Consider the following 20,493-nt stretch of genomic DNA (forward strand, 5'->3'; position numbering starts at 1 on the left):
ATTACTTTTTGCCCCGGTAGCGGCGGAGCTTTCTTCCAGGAAAAGGGTACAAGCGACGCTGATTAAAGCTACAAATCAATGTTACTCTCTTTCTTCGGCTCCTGATCGCGGGGAGCTTTTGTACGCCGACGGGACACAAACGATGGAATATAAATCGGAGGAGGATATGGATAGTATATAATAAAGATAGCTTCAACGCCGAGCTGTAAAAATATATGAAAATTTATTGACAACGCGATATACAAAACGACGAGCTTCAGAGAATGTGCTTTCAGCTCACTCCGTCCAGTGGGATTTTACCACTGGCGAGAATCAGGACGACGAACGAGCTCAGCCAGAGGACGAACGAGTCGTTCCGATGATGGCTGCCCCAGACTCCGGAGCTAGATTCCGAGCGTTGCGAGTCCGACGTCACCTGCACAGCTGCAAAGAGAAGAGCCGCATGCACGCTTCGTTAAACCCCTGTGTCTACATATATGTATGCGACCAGGCGTCGCTTTGTGCGAGAGAGAGAGAGAGAGAGAGAGAGAGAGAGAGAGAGAAATGTGCAGCTTGCGGAACTATTGTGCGACTGCAGCCCCCTATACGTGCATGTGCAATAATATAGAGTGCCATGCATGTATATACACATGTGTGTGTGTATAGCGCGATGGAAAATCGAAGTTGGCCCGGCGCCGGCGGCGATCGAGCTTTTTACGCGGAAATCGTAAAAGCTCGCGCTAATGCTGTTTGCTTGCTTTCTGCGTTTTTCTATATCGTCCGCGCTAGCGCACTTGTCTTTTACGGGCGGCTCTCTCGGCCGTATAAATGTATATAGGGCTATTTTTAAAAAGAGAAAAAAGCCTTTTAATAAAGCGATATAAGCTGCATCGTTCCAATTTTCTCGAAAATTATAACGCGAGCACGATGAAGTTAACGGTTACGAGCCGGCTGTGCCCTGAACTAGATTCAATTTTCCCCTACACTCGCGAATACATCAGTTTTCCCTAGAAAAGCTCGAGGAGAAGAAAAAGAAAACAGAGCATAATACATAGGAAAAAGAAAGCCCGAAACAGAAGCAACAACGCGCGCGCGGTATTCCACGTCCAATTTCATCTCGTTACACTCCGTCATCGGGATATTTTTCCGGACGCCCGGAACAATGCATTTCTCTGAGCTATATATCCAAATACCGCGCGAGAGAGAAAATTCGCGTGTATATACACGGCTCGCTGGACGAAAATAAAAAGCTCGCGCAATAGTGTGCAGTACAGCGAATGCAAAACTCTAAACTTGCCTGGGGGCATGTTCTCGTGGCCGGCGCTGTAGTCGCTCCTGTAGGCCTCCTCCTCGGTGCCTGTCGTTTTTTTTTTTTGTTTCATATCATTATTGTTATCATGTTGACGGGGGGAAAAATCGATGGTCGCGGTATCGAAATTTCGCGAAAGGGGAGAGGGAATTGTTGTCATTATACGATGATTATCCCTCAGCTCTCGAAATGGAATTATCGACGGGACTTCATGAATATTGTAATCCCCCCTCCCCCGCTATGCAAATTCGAGCCGGAGTCTATAATACGCTCTGCAATTGAAAACGAGGCTTTTAAAAACGCGAGAGATTGTCGTAAACGTCACTGTCAGAACTGCCGCGATAAAAAGAGGAGCGGCGGGTGGGGGGGGGGGGATAACTCACCCGAGGGCTGTCCAGTGGCGAACCTGATGATCCTCGACGGGCTGCTCCATCCGAATCTATTTCTCGCGAGCACCAGCGCCTCGTACTGTCTGGAAGCTTGAAGCCCCGTCAGATTGAAGGACCTCGCGTAGACCGGTCCGGCTCCCTCGTTGCCACTGGGTATGAACAGCCTTCGCCAGTCTTCCCTCGAATCCATCTGGGAATCGAGCAGAATATACGTATAGCTATATATACATAGCGGTTTGCATATCGTCGACTGTGCATCTCTCCGCGTTAAAAATAGCATCGTACAGTATCACTTAGTAGTGCACAAAGTGAGAGATGAGGCACGTTTCGCGCGCGCGCGCGCGCCCCGTCTTGGAGAAAAAGGCGCGCTTTATATCGCGCGTTCAATTGATTAAATTACGCCCGCTCTATCGATCCCCCAGCGAGTGTGTATTTGACTTTGGTAATGAATTTCGCGCAGCCGGCTGCGTAACGCGATCACGGCTTGTAAATCGCGGATGTATAAAGCCGCCCGGTAATTACTGCGCATCATCGAGGAGGGAAAATCTGTCATCGGGTATAAAATCGTATACGCGTACTCGCGTTGTATCGGCCGAATAAGACGAGCGGATAAAGCCGTGCGCTGTCGTAAAGTCCGCTTGCGCGGAAAAACCTGCTGCGGCTAGCGTATCGTGCACGCATGCGGTTTCTCTCTCTCTCTCTCGCACGCGGCTCGTGTTTCGCGGTTAGATATAGCGAGACCAACTTGTCTGAACCAGAACTGGTACTCGACGATGGGACTGTAGCTGTCGACCTCCCAGATGAAGTTGTAGCTGTTGCTGGACGACGACCTGATTTCCTTCTTGAGCAGCGGTGGCTTGGCCACACCGGACAGCTCGAGACTCGCCTCGGACTGGCCGAGTTCGTTACTGGCTCGACAGCTGTAGTGTCCCAGGTCACGAGGCTGGACGCTGCGGATGACGAGGCTGTGCAGCTGGGCCGCGCTGCCGTCCTCCAGGCTCGTGTCCTGCTTGTAGCGCAGGACTCGCTGGCTCCGGACGACCTTCTCGTTCTCCAGGTACCAGTCGAGGCGGGCCTCGGGATAGGCCACCACGAGGCACTCGAGTCGGGCCCGGATCTCCGGGGCGCTGTGCAGCCAACGGGTCACCGCCGTTACTTCCGGCTTGTCTGCAATTATGCCGCAGGACACGACGCGTGTGGGGTTATCGTACTTGGAATCGAGGGGTTGGGATTAATTGCTTCGGGTATTTTAATCTGAAGATCCAATTATGAATTATTAAAATCCCAATCACAATGATACATGCACTCTCGGCCGTTCTTTCTATTGACAAATCTCAATCGCGACGCTGCGAGCTCTTTACGAGGAGCTTCCTGCTTGAAAAAAAAAAATATCAGAGCGGCCCGGGGCGTATGCATGTACACGCACACACACGCATGTGTCGCACAATGAGTTTTGAAAAATAAGCCATCAGCGCTAGATTGCGCGATAATAGCGGCTCTGATCCGATTAAACGAGTTACATGCGCGCTCGTCGCGTGTGCGCCTCTTTTTTCCGAGCTTCTAATTACCCATAGTAATCCCGGCGATCGAGTCGTACACGCATCCGTCCTGCGCAATAAATCACGAAGCGTAGAGCAGACATCGATTTCCGTTTTCCTGCGGCCTCTATCGGTTTCAATGAAAATCGTAAATTCCACTCACGCTTGATCTTCAACTCGATGACGGCCTTAGCAGGCTCTCCGATGCCGTTGCTCGCCTGGCAGCTATAGATTCCAGCGAGGCTCCTGTTGTTGGCCAGTATCCTGAGCCTCTGTCCGGAAGCGAGTATAGGCAACTCCTGACCTTGAAAGCTCCAAGCGAGGACGGGCTTGGGTACACCCTCGGACACGCAGGACATGGTCGCCTCCTCGCCCATCACCACCTCCAGCTGACCCGATTCCGGGATCGGTTTCGCGCTAGCCGGATCTGCCGGGGGAAAAACCGTTCGTGTATAGACGACAGAGTCGAGAGAGAGAGATAGAGAGAGATGAGTAACTCGAGAGCAGTGGTATTAGCGCGGATGGGTCGGACGAAGGAGGAAGTGTCTTGGGTTTCGTATGGACATACCGGTTCCTTATTTGCGCGGGTTTAGGGTTACATGCCAATAGGCAGCTCGTCGCGTGAAAAATACCGATTTAATTAGATCTCGACGCTATACGGGGCTGCTTAACTTATAACTATACAGCGGGATTGAGAAATCCGACATGTAGCCTGTCTTAATTTTACGCCCTCGTAAATTGCGCCCCCCCCCCCCCCGCCCCCAGCGTGCGTGTCACATATACGGGTATACGCATTTGTCGCGTCTTTTGTATACGCAATATAGCGTGTACAGTCAAATGGATATTAATGTTGTCCCGCGGCGTTACACGGATGTATCACGGCTTATAATGTGATTGAATGACTATATATATATAACGAGCGGCTAACGAGCGAGAAACGAGAATAGAATCTCTGTATAATTCACGGTTGAATCGACGAGATACCCGAGCGCGATAAAAACTTTCCCCGCGCGTCAATTCCTTTTTCAGTAGCAGCAAAGTGCTTATATATAATTACCTCGACGCATAATTGCCCGGCCCTCGGAAGACACCAAGCGCGCGCAGAGCAAGTTCTATACACTATTACGAATTCCAGCTGTAGCCGCGCGTGCAAATCAGCCGCAATTACTCCAACTTTTCTCGTCTATATATATATATATATATATATATATACCTAGACGCTGCGAGCAGCTCATTGAATCAACTCCGTAGCGCTGCAGCCCCTCTAACAAAAGCCGAAACGACAATGCGGCCAGAAGAGACACAGAGCGCGCATCTCCCAGGAACCGCGCACAATAGCTGCTCTCGTGCCGCCTCGCGAAAAGAGAGAGAGAGAGAGACAGACTCACACATGACCTGGATCTCGTAGACCTGGGTGACGGCGCCCCAGGGCACGGGCCTCGAGGCCTGGCAGACGTACTCCCCGCTGTCCTCGGGCCTGACCTGCACCAGTTCGAGGCTTCGGTTGCCCCACATTTTCACCCTCTGGCTCGCCGTGCTGACCGTCGGCTCGTCGCTGTCCGCTAAAAGGATGTTGGAACCGGAGGACTGACCGGCTCGGTACCAGCGCACTCGCGTCTGCACGCCTGCGAACGTAGTGAATTTTTTTTTATTTTTCGTTGTAATTATATATATGTATATAGAGAGAGAGAGAGAGAGAGAGAGAGACGGTGCTCTATAATGCAATTCGTCGCTCGCTCAAAGCCTATTTCGCGCAGCTGGACGCGAAACTGACGTCATTTCTGCGAACAAAGTGAGAGCGAGCCTGATGGATCGAATTACAGCGTCGAAATTGAAAAAAAGCCGCTGATGATCGAGGTCGCGCGCTGCAGTTTATCGAGCAAGCCCCGGCGCGCTTCAATTTACCCGCATCATCGCATCGTGATTTTATCGCCCGGAGCTCGCAGACTTACTAACTAACTACTCTGCGAAAGCTTCGTTTATATAAAGTGGATTCGCGCGCGCGCCGTTAAAAAAATTACCTCAGCGCTCGCGTGCATCAGCGTGGCAATTTTCAATATACCTTATTCAAATGCGTGCGTATATATATACGGCTTGGAAAAATCACTCACCGAGATCCTCGACGTGACAGGGCAGCAGTACGGTGTCGTTCTCGTAGCTCTTGACGGTGATGGCCGCGTTGCTGGCACCTCCAGCGCCAGCGCCGAGGAGTAACAGCAGCAGTAGACTCATCGTCTGGAAGAGCAGCGTAGGTCCGGCTGCTGCGACTCCGTCGTCCATGATGTGTGCTCGTCGACTGCCGGCGCTCTTTCTCTCTCTCTCTTTCGCTCGCTTCGCTGATGATGCGGCTATCCCCGTACGCGCCGCTGCATTCTTCTTCAATTTCTCCATTCACTCGCCGCTCAATTGATATGACACATGCGTACATAAAGCTCGATATTAACCGCCCAAGAGAGAGAGAGAGAGAGAGAGAGAGGGGAGCTAGTGCTGATTTCGGGACAAAAGGGACAATTCTCCAAAGACGACGACGTAGCAGCGTTATGTGTGTGTGTGTGTGGGTGGGTGTACACGTATTCCCTTTGAGCTGCGCGACGACGATACGAGGCCGAGGAGGAAAAGCGGCTCTGAAAGTTTAAAGAGCCGAGTCTGCAGGTTCCCCTCCGGCTACTCGCTTGCTTATTGACGATCGAGTGCGGCCAGCTGAAAAGCGCCCGGTAATGGAGCTCGACGTCTCTTACTCCGTGTACCTATATAACACTGCTTTGCCTCCGCGTATATTTGTCCTGCCAGCTCATTGGCTTGCGGCTCGGTTTTCACAAGTCACCAAGCAAGCTGTATCGGATTTTTGCGCCGCGTTGCGTTGAATTTTTCATAGCGATAGACGTCTGCGCTTCTCGTCTTAGGCGAAGTTCGAAGCTATAATGCACAGCTGTTTAATTACTTTACTGTAGAGCGATATAGTATCCCGCTATAAAAAAGCCATCCTTTAATCTGAGTAATATCTAGGACAGCGACTATCTCCCGAGTTTCTTTTTAAACTCCCACTGCACTACTCGACTATATGCACGTATATATCGCAGGTGTATTGAAGTCGCTCTCGGCGCGCGGAACGGAGGGAATGGGAGAATAAGAGAAACGAATATTATTTTACGCGGTAACCCTAGCGCAAACAAGGTCGGCTCTAATTTTCGTTCCATTACCATAATTCCTTTTTTCTTTCCCCCTCTCCCGCATATACACCCTCTTCCTCTGGCACGAGGCTTTTCGAATTTGCATAAGAGACCGCATTGTGAAAATTCGCGGCGATCGATTTTTACTTGTTCCGTGGGCATCAAAGAGCCGTAATATTTGATACAAAAATTACCCCCGGGGATTGATCCTCTTTCTCTTCTCTCTTCTCTTTCTCGCCCATTGCGACGTACATCATCTCCGCGTGTATCGAGAGAGTATACCCATGTCTTATTATAATCCTCAAAAATTATGCAGCTCGTCCCGCCCAGAAAGGATAATAATTCAGGCATACATATCCCTTTCTTCTCTACTCTGATGAATTACTCTCTCCGTAGCCGTGTCTTCTATAGACGCACGGGATCGATTAACATTTGCCTCGGATTCCTCGCGTATAATTTCGCGGAAAGACGATACCGAATCCTAAAAGCTCCGCGCGTACGTGGATCCGGTTCGCGTTTCTCTCTCTCTCTCTCTCTCTCTCTCTCGCACTCTATATACGTACGTCTTCCAGCTGTCAGAGACGTCCGGAGCTAAAGTTTCTTCGAAATGCGCCCTCCTTCTCTCTTATAAAAAATGCACGCGCGCGCGCGCACACAGCAGCAGCCGAGTCTTTCGCGAATTGATAATAACTATACGTATATAAATGTGAATTAATTTTTCACCGCAGGCAGAGCTCGCTACATTCGATCAAAAACTTATTTTCAACTCCCTCGAGGAGCCGCGCAACTATCGACGGAGCCATGAGGCACTAATCAATGCCCCCTTCCCGCGCGATACAGTTTCGCGCGTTAACTTCGCGGCCGAAGCCGAAGAAGTAAGTAGCCGTAAGCGGAGAAAAAGTTCGCCAACAAGTTTCGACCTACACGCGACACACGGGAGGCACAAGAAAAGCGGGTTACACCGCGCGCGCGTCAAAATTGAATAAGTTTAAACAAGCGCAAAAAGCCGGTGCGCGTTTCTTTTAAAGGGGGAGAGGGGAGCTTTTTTACGCGAAGTCGGCCGTCCAAAAAAAAAGGAGAATAAGGAGAGCCGCGAGGGAGGCTGATCCTCGGACGCACGTCCGACTCGTAAAATAAAGCGAACGAAGGTAAGTACATAAAGCGTGAGAGAGAGAGAGAGAGAGAGAGAGAGAGGAGAGAGCGATTCGCATGTCCCGAGGCAAAATTCGCTCTTCTCTCTTTCGCTCACTCGACGCGAGAATTTCTCACCCTCCGAGAGAGTGAGAGCAGTCGATATGGGCCGATATAGGCAGCGACAGCAGCAGCGAGAGTAAGCGGACATGCGCGAGGTGCGGAGAGCTCTCGCAGCGCAGCAGCACGCGGAGTCAGTCGGTCGCGCGCAGCCCTCGCGGTCGGAAGCACGAGTATAGTCGTCGTCGTCGGAGGCGCTTGCAAGCTCGCTCTCTCGGCTTATCCGTCGGTACAGGTCGGTTCAGTGCGGCGGTTGTTGCATAGCATGCGCCAGCAGCAGTTAGAGGTAGTGCAGCAGCAGCAGCAGCAGCAGCAGCAACAGCAACAGCAACAGCAGGAAGAGGGGGGGAGGAAGTGAGCCAGGAGGAGCAGCCGGAGGAACACGACGACGGCCAAGGAGAATCATGAGGCAAAGGCTGCCGAGGGCAGGACGACGGCGACGGCCCTGCAGCTGCCAGCCGCGCGACGATGCAGCCAGCAGCAGCATCTCCGAAGGCGGCGAACGATGACGGAGTCGGGGCCTCAGGGCGCTGCTCAGGCCAACAGCAGAGCCTGCCTCTTTGACGAGAGGTCCGAGTCGAGCATAGCCGCGGTAGGTGAACCATCTAAACTCTCCCTCATTCCTTGTTTCTCAGCAGCAGCTCGGGACTCTGGTCGTCACGTGCGACGACGGCCGCGCGTATACGCTCCAGTTGGCGCGCGCCGAGTCAGCCGCACGTGCTAACGATCTCTCCCTTTCAGCACATCCACGAGATAAACAGCCAGGTGGCGCAGTTCCGGGACCTGCTGATCAGCATCGGCCAGCCGCGCGACTCTCCCGAGCTCCGGGAGAAGATCCGCAAGCTCAGGCGCAACTGTGTCGAAGCTTGCAAGAGCACCTCCCAGATGGTCCTACCCCAGATGCGCAGGTACGTTTCGTGCAGTCTCTCTCTCTCTCTCTCTCTCTCTCGCTCTCTATCACCCGCACACGTCCGCGCGACGTGTATATATAGAACACCCGTGTGTCCTACATTCGGCTGAAGCGAGAGTGAGAGACTGAGAGCAAAAGAAACTCGCCTTCTTTTGCAGCGCGATGGAGTCCGGCATACCGGCAGACAGTCCGAATCTCGTGCTGCTCTTCTTTCTGGCCCAGCTGTTCCTCAGGGAGCTCTACAAGAGCAAGAACCTCGTGCGCATCGTGCCCATGGATATGACCGGATACTTTGGTAAAATTACACTTGCATTTTTCAAAAAAAAAAAAAAAAAAAAAAAAAAACAATACCCCCACAAATCGAGCGAGGCGCTGCTTAATCCTCGCTGAATTACCGCTTTTCATCGGGGATGAAAGTAAACCAACGCGCTCGGCCTCAGACTCACCCTCTCGCGATGCATACTTTATCTCCCTCGAGGGTTGCGTGTGTTCAACGAAGATTTTAAAAAGTTATAGAGCCCAGCAAGAGAGACGTGAACTTTCGCCGTTATCTCCGCGCGGCGCACTCGGCCGATATTTCATTCGGAAAAACTGGAGCGTGATATACGCTTTATAAAATCGCATTTTTGTTTCCCCCCCCCCTCCTCTCTCTCTCTCTCTCTCTCTTTCTCTCTCTTTCTATTGGAAATTCCATTTTCCGCGCGAGCGTCTCCGCAGACGTTAACGCACACGTTGCAGCAACGCGGCCGTCTATACCTACCTGCATACGTAAACTTTAACTACTGAATAATGAATATCGCGAAGGGAGAAGTAGAAAGAAAAAAAAGTTAATTTTTCGTTCAACCGAGCCGCGCGCGAGCGCGATTAATAATTGATCGAGAAAAACGCTCGACATTCTCTCCTACAACGCTTACCAGCGAGTTCGGCCAACTCCATCAATGATGCAGGTCTCGCGCTTGTATATACATATAACGCGCGCACTCTGTTTATCGCGAGTCGGACGAAACTTTCAATAAACACACACACACACACGATACAGGTGGAGAATCGATAGGAAAATTTCGCGCGACTGATTGCAGAGAGCAAGTCCGGCCCGTCGAACATCAGTAACGTCATCACCCAGATACTCCTCTGCAAGCAGATCACCTTGGATTTCAACGAGGAGGAGCTCTGCAGCATACAGAAGGACAGCGAGGAGATCAGCGCCCTGATAGCCGAGCTCCAGGAGTTCATGCCCCAATCCGAGGCTGACACAGGTACGTGGTCTCCCTCCCCCCCTTTTTTTTTGTTCCCTCTCTTTTATGAGTAGGACGCGTTTTTACGAGCTCGATTTGTTGATGAGCTGGATATCTCGAGCTTTGCCAAGTTTTCCTTTTTCGCCCCTTTTTCTATACTCTCTCTGACCCACTTGCGCGCGCGCGCGCAGGGCGTTATAATCATCATCGAAATTAAAACTGACATCAATTCTATTCGCCGTCGTCGACAAGTTATTACAACGACCGCAGTCTAGCGTGTCACGCGACGTCTTTTGTATATAACGTGTAAGCTGCAGAGCTTTCTTTTTCGACAGCGCGAACACGAGAGCGGCTGCACTTACTCCCTCGACACACGAGCTTTACCATATGTAAATTAGTAGCACCTGCTCGCATTAAGCCCCGGGAGAGAGAGAGAGAGAGAGAGAGAGAGAGAGAGAGAGAGAGCTGTGGGATCGTGTGCGGCGTAATTAAAAATAAATTCTGCGGCGTCGAGAGCTTGCGGGGTGAAAAAAAGCTCGCGGCGGTATAACAAAGCGCCACCGCAGCTTCTCGACTATACGCGCGTTTTGTAACTCGATCAAAATCCGTGTACGAGAGAGGGGGGACATTTCTAAGCCGAGATTAGCGACTTTTACACACGTGTACAGGGGAGATATTATTATTATTACAATAGCGCATGAATATGCATGTGTCTTATCGCGCTCGGCCTTTTCTACTCAACTCTCTAAGTGCCCGAGCGTTCACGGCTTGATATAGAAATTTGAAATTAAAATTGCCGCCCTCGCAGCCGTGATGTGTAATACAACAATCATTACAGTATTAATAACGATTCGAGGAACAAAGAAAGCTCTCCGGTAATCTACTTTACACTGCGCTCGTAATTTCCCCCCCCCCCCTCCCCCGAGTAATCAGGAGCTTTCAGCCATTCATCGGAAAACGTCAATAGACGAGCTTTTTTGTCCCGATTCGGAAAAGTCGATTTAATAAAGATTTAAAAAAAAAAAGAAGCCCGCGCGCAGAAAAGGGAAAGAATCCTCCCGGTGATAATCACGTTAAGAGAGGGTTTTTCTTTCTCCACCTCTCTCTCTCGCCTGTGCGGTGCTCTAATTAATCGCTGATTGCCGTGCGGCGCAAAAAAAAAGAAAAAAAAGGAAAAGAAAAGAAAAAAGAGAGAAAGGGAAATAACTGTCTGTTCGCAGAGCGACCCGTTGCCCTGCAGGAGGCTGCCAATCGGTTGAACCGCAACAACGGCGCGAGAAAGAATCTACCCTGGGAGAACAGACCGACGAGACACCCGAACTACCTGCGCGGGACCTTCAAGTTCTTCTGCTGCGCCGGACGGCCCAACTACTTATGATCTCGTGCGGCATCGGCTCGATCGGAGGCTGTCGACGCTACCTAGTCTTTCAGACAGACGAGAGAATTAATGACAATGCGCGACAGAGACACGTATATTATGCATATAATGTACTTAATATACGCATTTACGGGAGACAATCCATTGAACGGGTGTATAAAGAGTGAAAGAGAGGTAGGGGGGGGGGGGTGGATCAAAAGAGTTAATAATTCAGTCAATTTTCCGGATACTCGAGAGAGAGAGAGAGAGAGAGAGTGAGCGGGGCGAAGAAAAGAGTTGCGACGACGAGTCTAGCTGGACACAAAGGAGAACTGCGCGAGAAGGTATATATCGATCTTGTACAAGTAGCATATAGTAAAACTACTCTACTGCCGCAAGAATAAGTGAAATGCCGCAACTACAACTAACTAACTAACTAACTTAAAGTAACGCTCATTGTCAGCCACGGAGACACTTGCGAGCATACACACACACACGCGTGAGTTTATTATCACAGACGTACACACTATCAAGGGGGGGATTCGAACGAACAATACGGCATCGCATACGTGGATTATTATACCCTCGACGAGATTGCATCAAAATTCCGAGCAGAAAGAGAGAGAGAGAGAGAGAGAGAGAGACGCGGGCACACGCGTTATGGGTGGGCGACACTTAGGGAGAGACAAAACGAGGGCAAAAATACAATATAATACCGCACAGATATCTAGCTGCGTTTAATTACATATAATTAGGTATATAGGAGCACACTCTCGCGCACACACACACACACACACACACACATACGCGTTAAACGGGTCCAAAAGCGACGATGATGAGGCGGGGAATATATAGGGATATGTATAACTTAGATGGAGGCTTATACTCGTTCGGCTCTTTGCTACTGTTTGCGAGATGTACGCGCGCGAGTTCATATCAGAGTCATACATAGCAATAAAGCGCGAGAACAGCCGAACGACTGTTATGGTACATAGTGCGTATATCAAAAGATTATATACGTATATACGTAGTGTAGCGCATGATCGCCGTACACCTTTTTCTTAAAATTTTTTCCCTCGATCTCGTAGGTGCGTTATTATTATTATTATTATTATTATTATTATTATTATTATTATTATATATATAGATGATATAGAATTATAATATTATAAATATACACACGTACGCAGTCACTGTATATCGTGATTATTAGGGTATAAAGGTAGGAGCAGCGTAGCTAGTGGTATACAACACGTACACACACGCGCACAGACAAAATTACTCTCTGCGATCGATTTTTCGTTATGGTGATTGGAAGGTCGTTTGTTAGGAAGCGCGTCTCTCTGCTTTAATTTCGCATACTCGATTAATTTTTCAAAACCTCCTCGGCGCGTCTCTTCTTATATTTAGGTACGTATTATTATTATTGGCGCTGGCGCGCATGATGATCGCTGCAGTATGATTATGGATTAATCAGACGAGCGCGTGAGAGATGTGTATAGAGGAAGACAGGAGGGTAACGAGGAAGTGAATAAGTGAGGGCCAAAAGTGCTGTTTACGTGTGTGCGTGTGTGCGTATACAAGTGGAATCAAACAGTCGTTAATAATTCATTGCGTAATTATAGTCTCACGAAAAACACATACGTCTTCGCGTTATATATGTAAGAATGAATTTTAGATTGCAGCGCTAAAAGGAAAAATAATCTATACGTGCTACAAGTCTCTAGCGCGTTAGAAATAGGGTTATAACTATAAAACGAAAGTTATAGTATTTTGTGATAAAGCGTTAACAAAAAAAAGGGGAGCAAAGCTGCGTCGCGTCTCGGAGTCGGTCGAACAAAAGGAGTACACACGATGTCGAATATATATGTAATATATCGCCGACAGTACACACACACACACACACGAAGGATCGAGTAATATAAAGAAAAAGGCAGAAACGGAAAAGTCTTTCGTGCAGTGGAACGGCTATCTTTATCTCCCTCGGCGCGTCTCTTACGCCATTGTTATAAAAAGGATCGGCGGCCAGTGCAGAGGGATGAGGATAGCGAAAAATAAAAGAGGAGCCGCCCCGTCAACGGAGTATAATATAAGAGAACATATATACGTTTATATACCTACGGAAGAAAAGCCCAGCAGCGACGGACCGTGATTAGCATTATATATTGCTATACTGCACGCGCGTCGATTTTCCTTTTCTTCAGCCGTTCTTTTTTTTTTTTTTTTTTTGCTCGTCCTGTCCCGCACCCCCTCGCACACCGCGTACATACATACACACACACACACGCACACTTGCCGTTATATGGCTTCTCACTACTCTCCTGCGAGAAGAAACGATCGATGAACGGAAAAATGGCCTATGCGAGCGCGATAGATTGTTTTCACACACCGATTAGCCGACACACGCACATATATATATATATACACACATATATACACAGGGAGACACGTTAACTCGTAGTGACATTTCTTGGGTTTTTCTTATATATTCACGCATTACCGCATCGTGTGCGTGGGTACTCTGATGTGCATCGGTTTATGGATATTATATATTAGATGCAGACGACGATATAATATGGAGTATATATATAGAGGAAAAGGTCTTTACTATTTTCTTACCGTTATTTTAATATACGAAAACACGATATGTAATTACTATAAGAGTGAGAGAAAAGTGCGCGATGGCGGAGGGGCGGGGGGGGGAGAGTGTGCGGTATAAGGGGGGCCAGGGAAAAATCGCATTATGTATATGTATAACTCTCCCGAACTCCTTGTAGACACGATTCCGTAGATTATTTTACGGGAAATCTAGGTGCTAGACCAGATATAACGACTCGTAATTTGTTAGTCGAGCGCAAGCGCATATATATTACATATATCACTACGAATCAAAGAGCGAAGACGACGCGGTATTTTCTCGCTTTTCTCTCGTTTCCGCAGAATCATTAGGCATTCGTCGACGCGACTATATATATATATATATATAGAATGAAAAAAAAAACTAAAATTATATTATATACATACATACATATATGAATACATAGACGAGGTTGAAAAACGGGTACTACTTTAGCGATTATTGTACACAGTTCAAAATATATGGAGGAGAGATGAAAAGGTGCGAAGAGGAACCAAATTTCGGGCGCGACTCGCGCGTTTAGTGCAATTATGCAGCATTTTCATGCGCTATATATATATATATATATATATATATATATATATATATACACACACACACTTATATTCAAAACTCTCTTTCTCCGAGCGCGAACTACTACAATATTATATACATAATATGAGATAATATAAATGAAGATATAAATAACGAGATAAATAACAAAAAAATCTATATATACACACGTCGTCAGAATAACACACACACATATATATATATATATATATATATATATATATATATATATATATATTCAACTGGGGTTTAGCTCGAGCAAAGTAAGTCAAAACGTAGCAGCACCGTTCAGACACGTATATATATTATTACATAAAAGAAAGCTAAGCAGGTGTCACTTCGGGGACGCGGACTTACACTTAAAATGGCGATGATAAACTGCATTTACTACTACATCAAAAATTCCAAGTCAATATTAATTATTATACTATATATATATGTGTGTACGCCTATAGTTGAAGTTTTGAAGAAGAAAAAAAAAGAACGATATACTATTCTACTATACACCGTGTTATATGAATTTCATCGCTACGAAGGCACGTATCTAAGCACACACAATATAACGACAGGGATATAAACGGTAACAGTTACATGCGACACACTCGAGAAAAAAAAGCCACAATGCCAAATTTACGATATGTACTCCGAGAGCTGGGAAATAAAGGAGAGAAACACTTATAATTATTATAAATGGACGTGGACCAAATCTATCCAATTCACTATATATTATGAGAAACGCGCGCGCGCCGAGACCACAATTTACGAATATATTGTGTAGCCGTTATATTCATTATATTTCTTATGAATGTATTCTTATAAAGAACTTTACTTATTATTGCCAAGTTATCTTTCATATACACCATTATTATATACATACGTATTGTTCACCTTGAATTTTATTCCCATTGTTTGTCACACGTTGACGCGAAGATGAAAATATTAAAAAAATAAAAATAAAAAAAAAAAAACTAGTCGAGAGTGGGTTATACGGGACATACAACAAAAATAAGACAAATTTTTTAACGAAACTTTTATAAACGTTGTTTTCGAGCGAGCAAACCGACAAAAAAAAGTCTCTGTGTCAGCAGCGACAAGAAGAAAACGAAGAAAAAAAACACACGTTATACTTGTACGAAAGTTTTTTATCTTCTTTTCTCAAACGGTCCTTCCGTTTCTTCTCCGTTCGCTATATACCACTATATGTATAATATGTAACTTACAATATATTCGGACTTCGATTCGAAGAAAAGAGAAAATTATGGAGAATATAAACCGTAATAGCACACACAGAGTACGTTTAGGAAGACGACCGAGCAATCAAATAAAAGTGACCTCATCAGCGCTAATTAATATATACAACATTCCGAATTAAAGATACTGTAAATATTATAATATACATACATATTATATCGAGGAAAAATAAAAATTTATCGAAAAACCAAAAAAAACATCGGCGTCGTTTCTCTTCGCTAGTACTACTCGCCCCCCCCCCCACCCTCTCCCCCACAGCCATGAATTTCCCGATCCTCCTTCGACGCGCATGTTATCGCATCAGAAGAGAAATAGAGCCAGGCGCTTTTTTCGCTCGATTTTCACGCGCCCGACACTTTGATTTATGAAAATGCTTATGAGATATCGGCCTGCACTTCGAGAAGAATAGCACAGGGGAGAGAGAAGACAACGGCGAGCTCCTCCCTCCTCCCTCCTCCCTTTATGTATATATGCGGAAAATACTTGGATCAACTTTGACGAAATTGAAATTTCCCGCTCGCGCGCTAGCGCAGTGTTTCGAAGTGGCTTTATTTTTTCCATCCGTCAGCTCCTATACCCGCATCATCCGGGAGAGACGTATAACGATTCTTTTCTCCCTTCAATACACGCGAAAACTCTACCGCCGAGTCGATTTGTTATCGCGACCCTTTGATCGACGCCGCCGCGAGAGTTTGGATTGAAAAGCGAGATTCGACCCTGATACGGCTCAATTTTCCCGCGGCAAATCGATTACTAAATGCAAACTGCAAACTGCAAAAAAAAAATTATACTGCGACCGAGCACGCGACGAATGCGGTACACTCGCATATACGGCGACGTCCATTAAACAGTGGTATAATAAGCGCAGCGAGTAAACACAAGCTCGTTTGGCTTTTTTAATCAGCGCCTCGTGTTTAAAGCTTCGCGGCGGGATGAACAAAAGTCGACGTAATTATTGTATTACAGTCGAAAAAGCGTCGCCGCGGCGGTTGATTCGATTAGTTGACCGTTGGCCGATATTGACTTGCCGTGTATATGAGCTTGTTCTCTCTCTCTCTCTCTCACTCTACCCTCGCGGAAAAAGCACTTAGCTTAAGTGGCTTTTTTCTTTGCGCGCGCGAGTTGCCATTGTAATTTCATGATGCTCGAGAGCTCTGCGGCAACTTAATAAACTCATTGCTACCGACGTTTCCTCAGAAAGCAATATCTCTATTTTCGATTTTATTACACGCGCGCAGTAGTGTATATATAGCTCTATATAGTCACAGAAAGCATAACCGCGAATTGAAGCTACGCGTACAGTTTTTTCATTTAGTTCGCTTATTAAATAAACGCTCAAGAGAGAGAGAGAGAGAGAGAAGAGTAATTTCATTACTCTTGCGCGCAAGCTTGATTAATTTAATTTCGCACGAGAGATAGAGAGAGAGAGAGAGAGAGAGAGATGAATAATTAAAAAGCCGCCGTCTCGGCTTTTTCGCCCGTTATAACGCGGCTAAGTGTTTACATTATAATTTACGCGGCGCAGAGTAGCTATAATAACCGCTAGCGCACTGATACGCTTCTGCATATTTGCATATTGCCATTAAGCCATAAAGTCTGTTTACCAGGGCCACAGTGCAGCCCTCAGCTATTGCGATACGCGCGTCTATAGCTTCTTCTTCTATACCTGTGTATAACGTATCAACGTATGTATAAATCGTATACACACGTACGCGCCCACGCGAGCTTGGTATTGATAACTCACACACGTATAATGTATCTATATAGGCTTTAGCGGCGCTGTCGCGCACAGACGCACATATCACGATGCGGAGGGAGGAGCGCGCATAGTGTTCCGTCTGATTGTTCACTTTGCGGAATCGCAAAACAAAGCTCTCTCATACGTATACTTAATTTTTCTTAGATTTAGCGGCGCTGATCGGCGAACAAGTGACTCTTCGGAGCAAGAAACATGGGTTAGTATAGCGTAAACAAGGACACTACGTGTCATAACCTCGAAATTAAGCCGGCTTTGCGACTGTTTTTTGATCCTGATTGTTGTTTGATATACTTGACTGTCGGATCGTTCGCAGCTGTGACCAGTAAAATCTCGTTCATCCTTTCGGCCATCATCACGGTGCTCCTGTTCTCGGGGATGCAGATGTACAAAAGTTGGCTGATATCTTCCAAACTGCATATTGTCTTTGGGGGATACATCGGATCTCTGGTATTTCTATTTCTACTCACTGCACTGGGCAATCTAGAATCCATTCTGTTTGGCAAATCGTTTCAAATGAAACTCTTCCCTGAAGGTGAGCAGTAGTTTTTTCTCTTTATACATTTGAATAACGTAACGATCTTTTATTTAAGAAAGTATTTTTTGCAGTGTTCATGTCACTGGCTGTGTCCCTAGTGGCCTCTGGATTGATACATCGTGTTGCCACTACAACGTGCTTCCTATTCTCTGTGGTTACTCTCTATTACATCAACCGTATCTCTCAGGAGACATATTCAACGGTTGTACCTCCCGTGACCGTGCACACAAAAAAGAAAAAGTAGATGCGTAGACTTTTTTCAACTTTTTTACTGATAAAAATTATAATTCATTATTGATAATTCGACAATAAAAATTCTAATAAAAACAATATCATCAAATTAGAATTATTCACATGATTTCTGAATTTATATTTTATAATAGTAATAACTGTTTTATAGGTATAACGGATTTTTAAAATTCATCGCTTCTATCGCCTTTGATAAAAAAAAACATTTTTTATAATTAGATTTTAGGCAAATGATAGCTATGTACCTTACGTTGCTTTGGGAGAATGGTCGCCTGTACTTTTCCTCTTGTAACTTTCAGCTTCTTCTTTATCGCTGAAATATTCATATGTATCGTCTGAAGCATCTACTGAATAGTGATTTGTTTGACCGGAAACTTGTTGGGCTTGTGCTTGTTGGGGTGACCCATTCTCTGGTAAAACGTGTTTATAAATGGAGAGCGCCTAAAAAAAAAGAAGAAAATGCAAAGTTCAAATACATTATTGGGAATTTTTATAATTCAAGTCTTCCACTTCTTACCTGAGCCACAAAACTGCTTATGTCGCCTACATTTTTGGGAATAATCACAGTATTGTTTGTCTTGGCAAGCTTGTCAAATGCATGAATATATTGCTCTGCAACCGTGAGTGCAGCTGCACTCTGTCCATTTTCAGCTCCCAATGAACTAGCAACAATTTCCAAACCTTTAGCACGAGCTGCAGCTACTGCCAGCATAGCTTCAGCTTCACCACTAGCCTTGTTTATTTGCTCTTGCTTATCAGCCTCTGAAATAAAATTTTGTATTTTAATCAAGCCTGTCTAATAAGAAATGAATTTTGAAAAATGTTACATACCAGAGGCCAGAATTCTTGCCTGCCTTTTACCCGTTGCAATGTTAATGTCAGCTTCCCTGATACCTTCTGATTCAAGGATAGCAGCTCTCTTTTTTCTCTCAGCCTCTACCTGCATCTGCATGGCTACATGTACCCTTTCAGGCAATTTAATGTCACCTGCAGAATGAGTTTTACATGAATTTATGACAATTTCAATAATATTTTATTGTTGATAGTAAAACAAGCGACAGCTTACGAATTTCATAACGCAGACATGATATTCCCCAAGCTTCACTAGCCTTATTTATACTTTCTACAATGCTGATATTGAGTCCTTCTCTTTCTTGGAATACTTTATCTAGAGCAATTTTACCGAGTTCTGATCTCATTGTAGTCTGGGCTAATTGGATGATGGCAAATTCAGGATCCTGTACACCGTAAGATGCCAAGTAAGGATTGTTTATTTTCAAGTATAGTACACCATCAATACTCAAGGTAACATTGTCTGCAGAAAAAAAATCGTAAATGAAGTAAGATAGCGAGTCGATTGAATAATTTACATAATGAAATGGTCATACCAGATGTGATGGCACTCTGTTTTGGAACATCAATGGCAATTTCTTTGAGACTCTGTACATACCTAACACTATCAATAACTGGAATGAGCAAATTTAAACCAGGCTCTAATATTCTGTGAAACTTTCCCATCCTCTCGACGATCCATGCCTACAATAAACATGATGACCAGCAATATAATAATTGCAGTAAAAATTCGGCAAAATATTATTTGTAGAAGAAAAAAGACATTATACCTCTTGCTGGGGAACAAACATTACAACAGTATTGATTGGTGTAGTCGCTTTTTCCCGAACCTGAATAGTCGGCAAAAGCATGCCTGCGTTTCCGAATTCCACATTGGCAGCGAGACATTTCTGTAAAAACCATAAGGAAACTTGAAATTGCAGTCAAAATCGAAGCCGGCATTAACGCGAAGATGAGCTTACTCTCAGAGAGCCTACGTTGCGCAATAATTTTGTTTTGCTTAACATTATGAAATTTTTTTGTACACTTTTTTTGCTTATAATATGTTACACGTTCACGTTTTTTTTTCGTCGTTTGTAGCTCGATTACTTGTATTTTAATTAACAAAGTTGATTTTCCTCTTGAGGCAGAGCAAAAACTCTGTTATCGAACTCCTAACCTCTCGCACAATATAAGCCCTGAACTATAACTGAAGGTGGATTTCAAATTGCTCTGTCCGCAAACAGCACAGCGCGTCACGTTATGTGCGTCAATATTGAGAGAGGAACTCACGCCGGGTATGAATTATTTTTTTACTCGACAAAAGTCACTTTAAATTAGATAGTTAAACGAATTATATATCTTAGGCCTACTGAAATCAGTTACAACACAATGTGAATACTTCGATGAACAAAATGAATGAGTCTCAAAGTCATGAGAGAAATTTTCAAGACATTTTTTCAACCTATTGACCTTGACGGTAATTTGACTCAAAAGGCGCAGGGGGCGCACTGTGTCGAAAAACGAACAGACTTGCTTT

At 45.7% G+C, this 20,493-nt stretch overlaps 4 protein-coding genes across 5 annotated transcripts; 2 read left to right on the forward strand and 2 right to left on the reverse strand.

The window, feature by feature from the left end:
- Positions 1-204: 204 nt before the first annotated feature.
- LOC100123364 (neurotrimin) lies at positions 205-8,889 on the reverse strand. 2 transcript variants are annotated; one of them, XM_001606947.6, is made up of 7 exons: positions 5,327-8,889; positions 4,604-4,840; positions 3,379-3,642; positions 2,423-2,844; positions 1,672-1,867; positions 1,277-1,336; positions 205-423 (listed from the first exon to the last, which is right to left on the reverse strand). In XM_001606947.6, exons 1-7 carry the CDS (start codon positions 5,604-5,606, stop codon positions 272-274), a joined length of 1,611 nt encoding a protein of 536 aa, XP_001606997.2. In that variant the 5' UTR covers positions 5,607-8,889; the 3' UTR covers positions 205-271. The 2 variants fall into 2 exon arrangements, with proteins under 2 accessions (XP_001606997.2, XP_031788314.1); XM_031932454.2 differs by lacking the exon at positions 1,277-1,336 and having other exon boundaries at positions 5,327-5,637.
- On the forward strand, positions 7,778-14,139 carry LOC100123370. Its single transcript, XM_001606954.6, has 5 exons — positions 7,778-8,228; positions 8,378-8,544; positions 8,705-8,841; positions 9,626-9,802; positions 11,002-14,139. The coding sequence occupies exons 1-5, from the start codon at positions 8,142-8,144 to the stop codon at positions 11,157-11,159; spliced, it is 726 nt and encodes a 241-aa protein (XP_001607004.3). The 5' UTR covers positions 7,778-8,141; the 3' UTR covers positions 11,160-14,139.
- Positions 14,140-17,076: 2,937 nt separating this feature from the next.
- LOC100123378 (protein KRTCAP2 homolog) lies at positions 17,077-18,213 on the forward strand. The gene is made up of 3 exons (XM_001606964.5): positions 17,077-17,534; positions 17,652-17,870; positions 17,945-18,213. The coding sequence occupies exons 1-3, from the start codon at positions 17,531-17,533 to the stop codon at positions 18,115-18,117; spliced, it is 396 nt and encodes a 131-aa protein (XP_001607014.1). The 5' UTR covers positions 17,077-17,530; the 3' UTR covers positions 18,118-18,213.
- On the reverse strand, positions 18,125-20,449 carry LOC100123383 (stomatin-like protein 2, mitochondrial). Its single transcript, XM_008203718.2, has 7 exons — positions 19,937-20,449; positions 19,745-19,864; positions 19,511-19,658; positions 19,189-19,437; positions 18,954-19,109; positions 18,640-18,884; positions 18,125-18,563 (listed from the first exon to the last, which is right to left on the reverse strand). Exons 1-7 carry the CDS (start codon positions 19,979-19,981, stop codon positions 18,369-18,371), a joined length of 1,158 nt encoding a protein of 385 aa, XP_008201940.1. The 5' UTR covers positions 19,982-20,449; the 3' UTR covers positions 18,125-18,368.
- Between the last annotated feature and the right edge of the window lie 44 nt (positions 20,450-20,493).

The sequence above is a fragment of the Nasonia vitripennis genome, chromosome 5, assembly GCF_009193385.2.
Source record: "Nasonia vitripennis strain AsymCx chromosome 5, Nvit_psr_1.1, whole genome shotgun sequence".
In the NCBI taxonomy this organism is placed as follows: domain Eukaryota; kingdom Metazoa; phylum Arthropoda; class Insecta; order Hymenoptera; family Pteromalidae; genus Nasonia; species Nasonia vitripennis.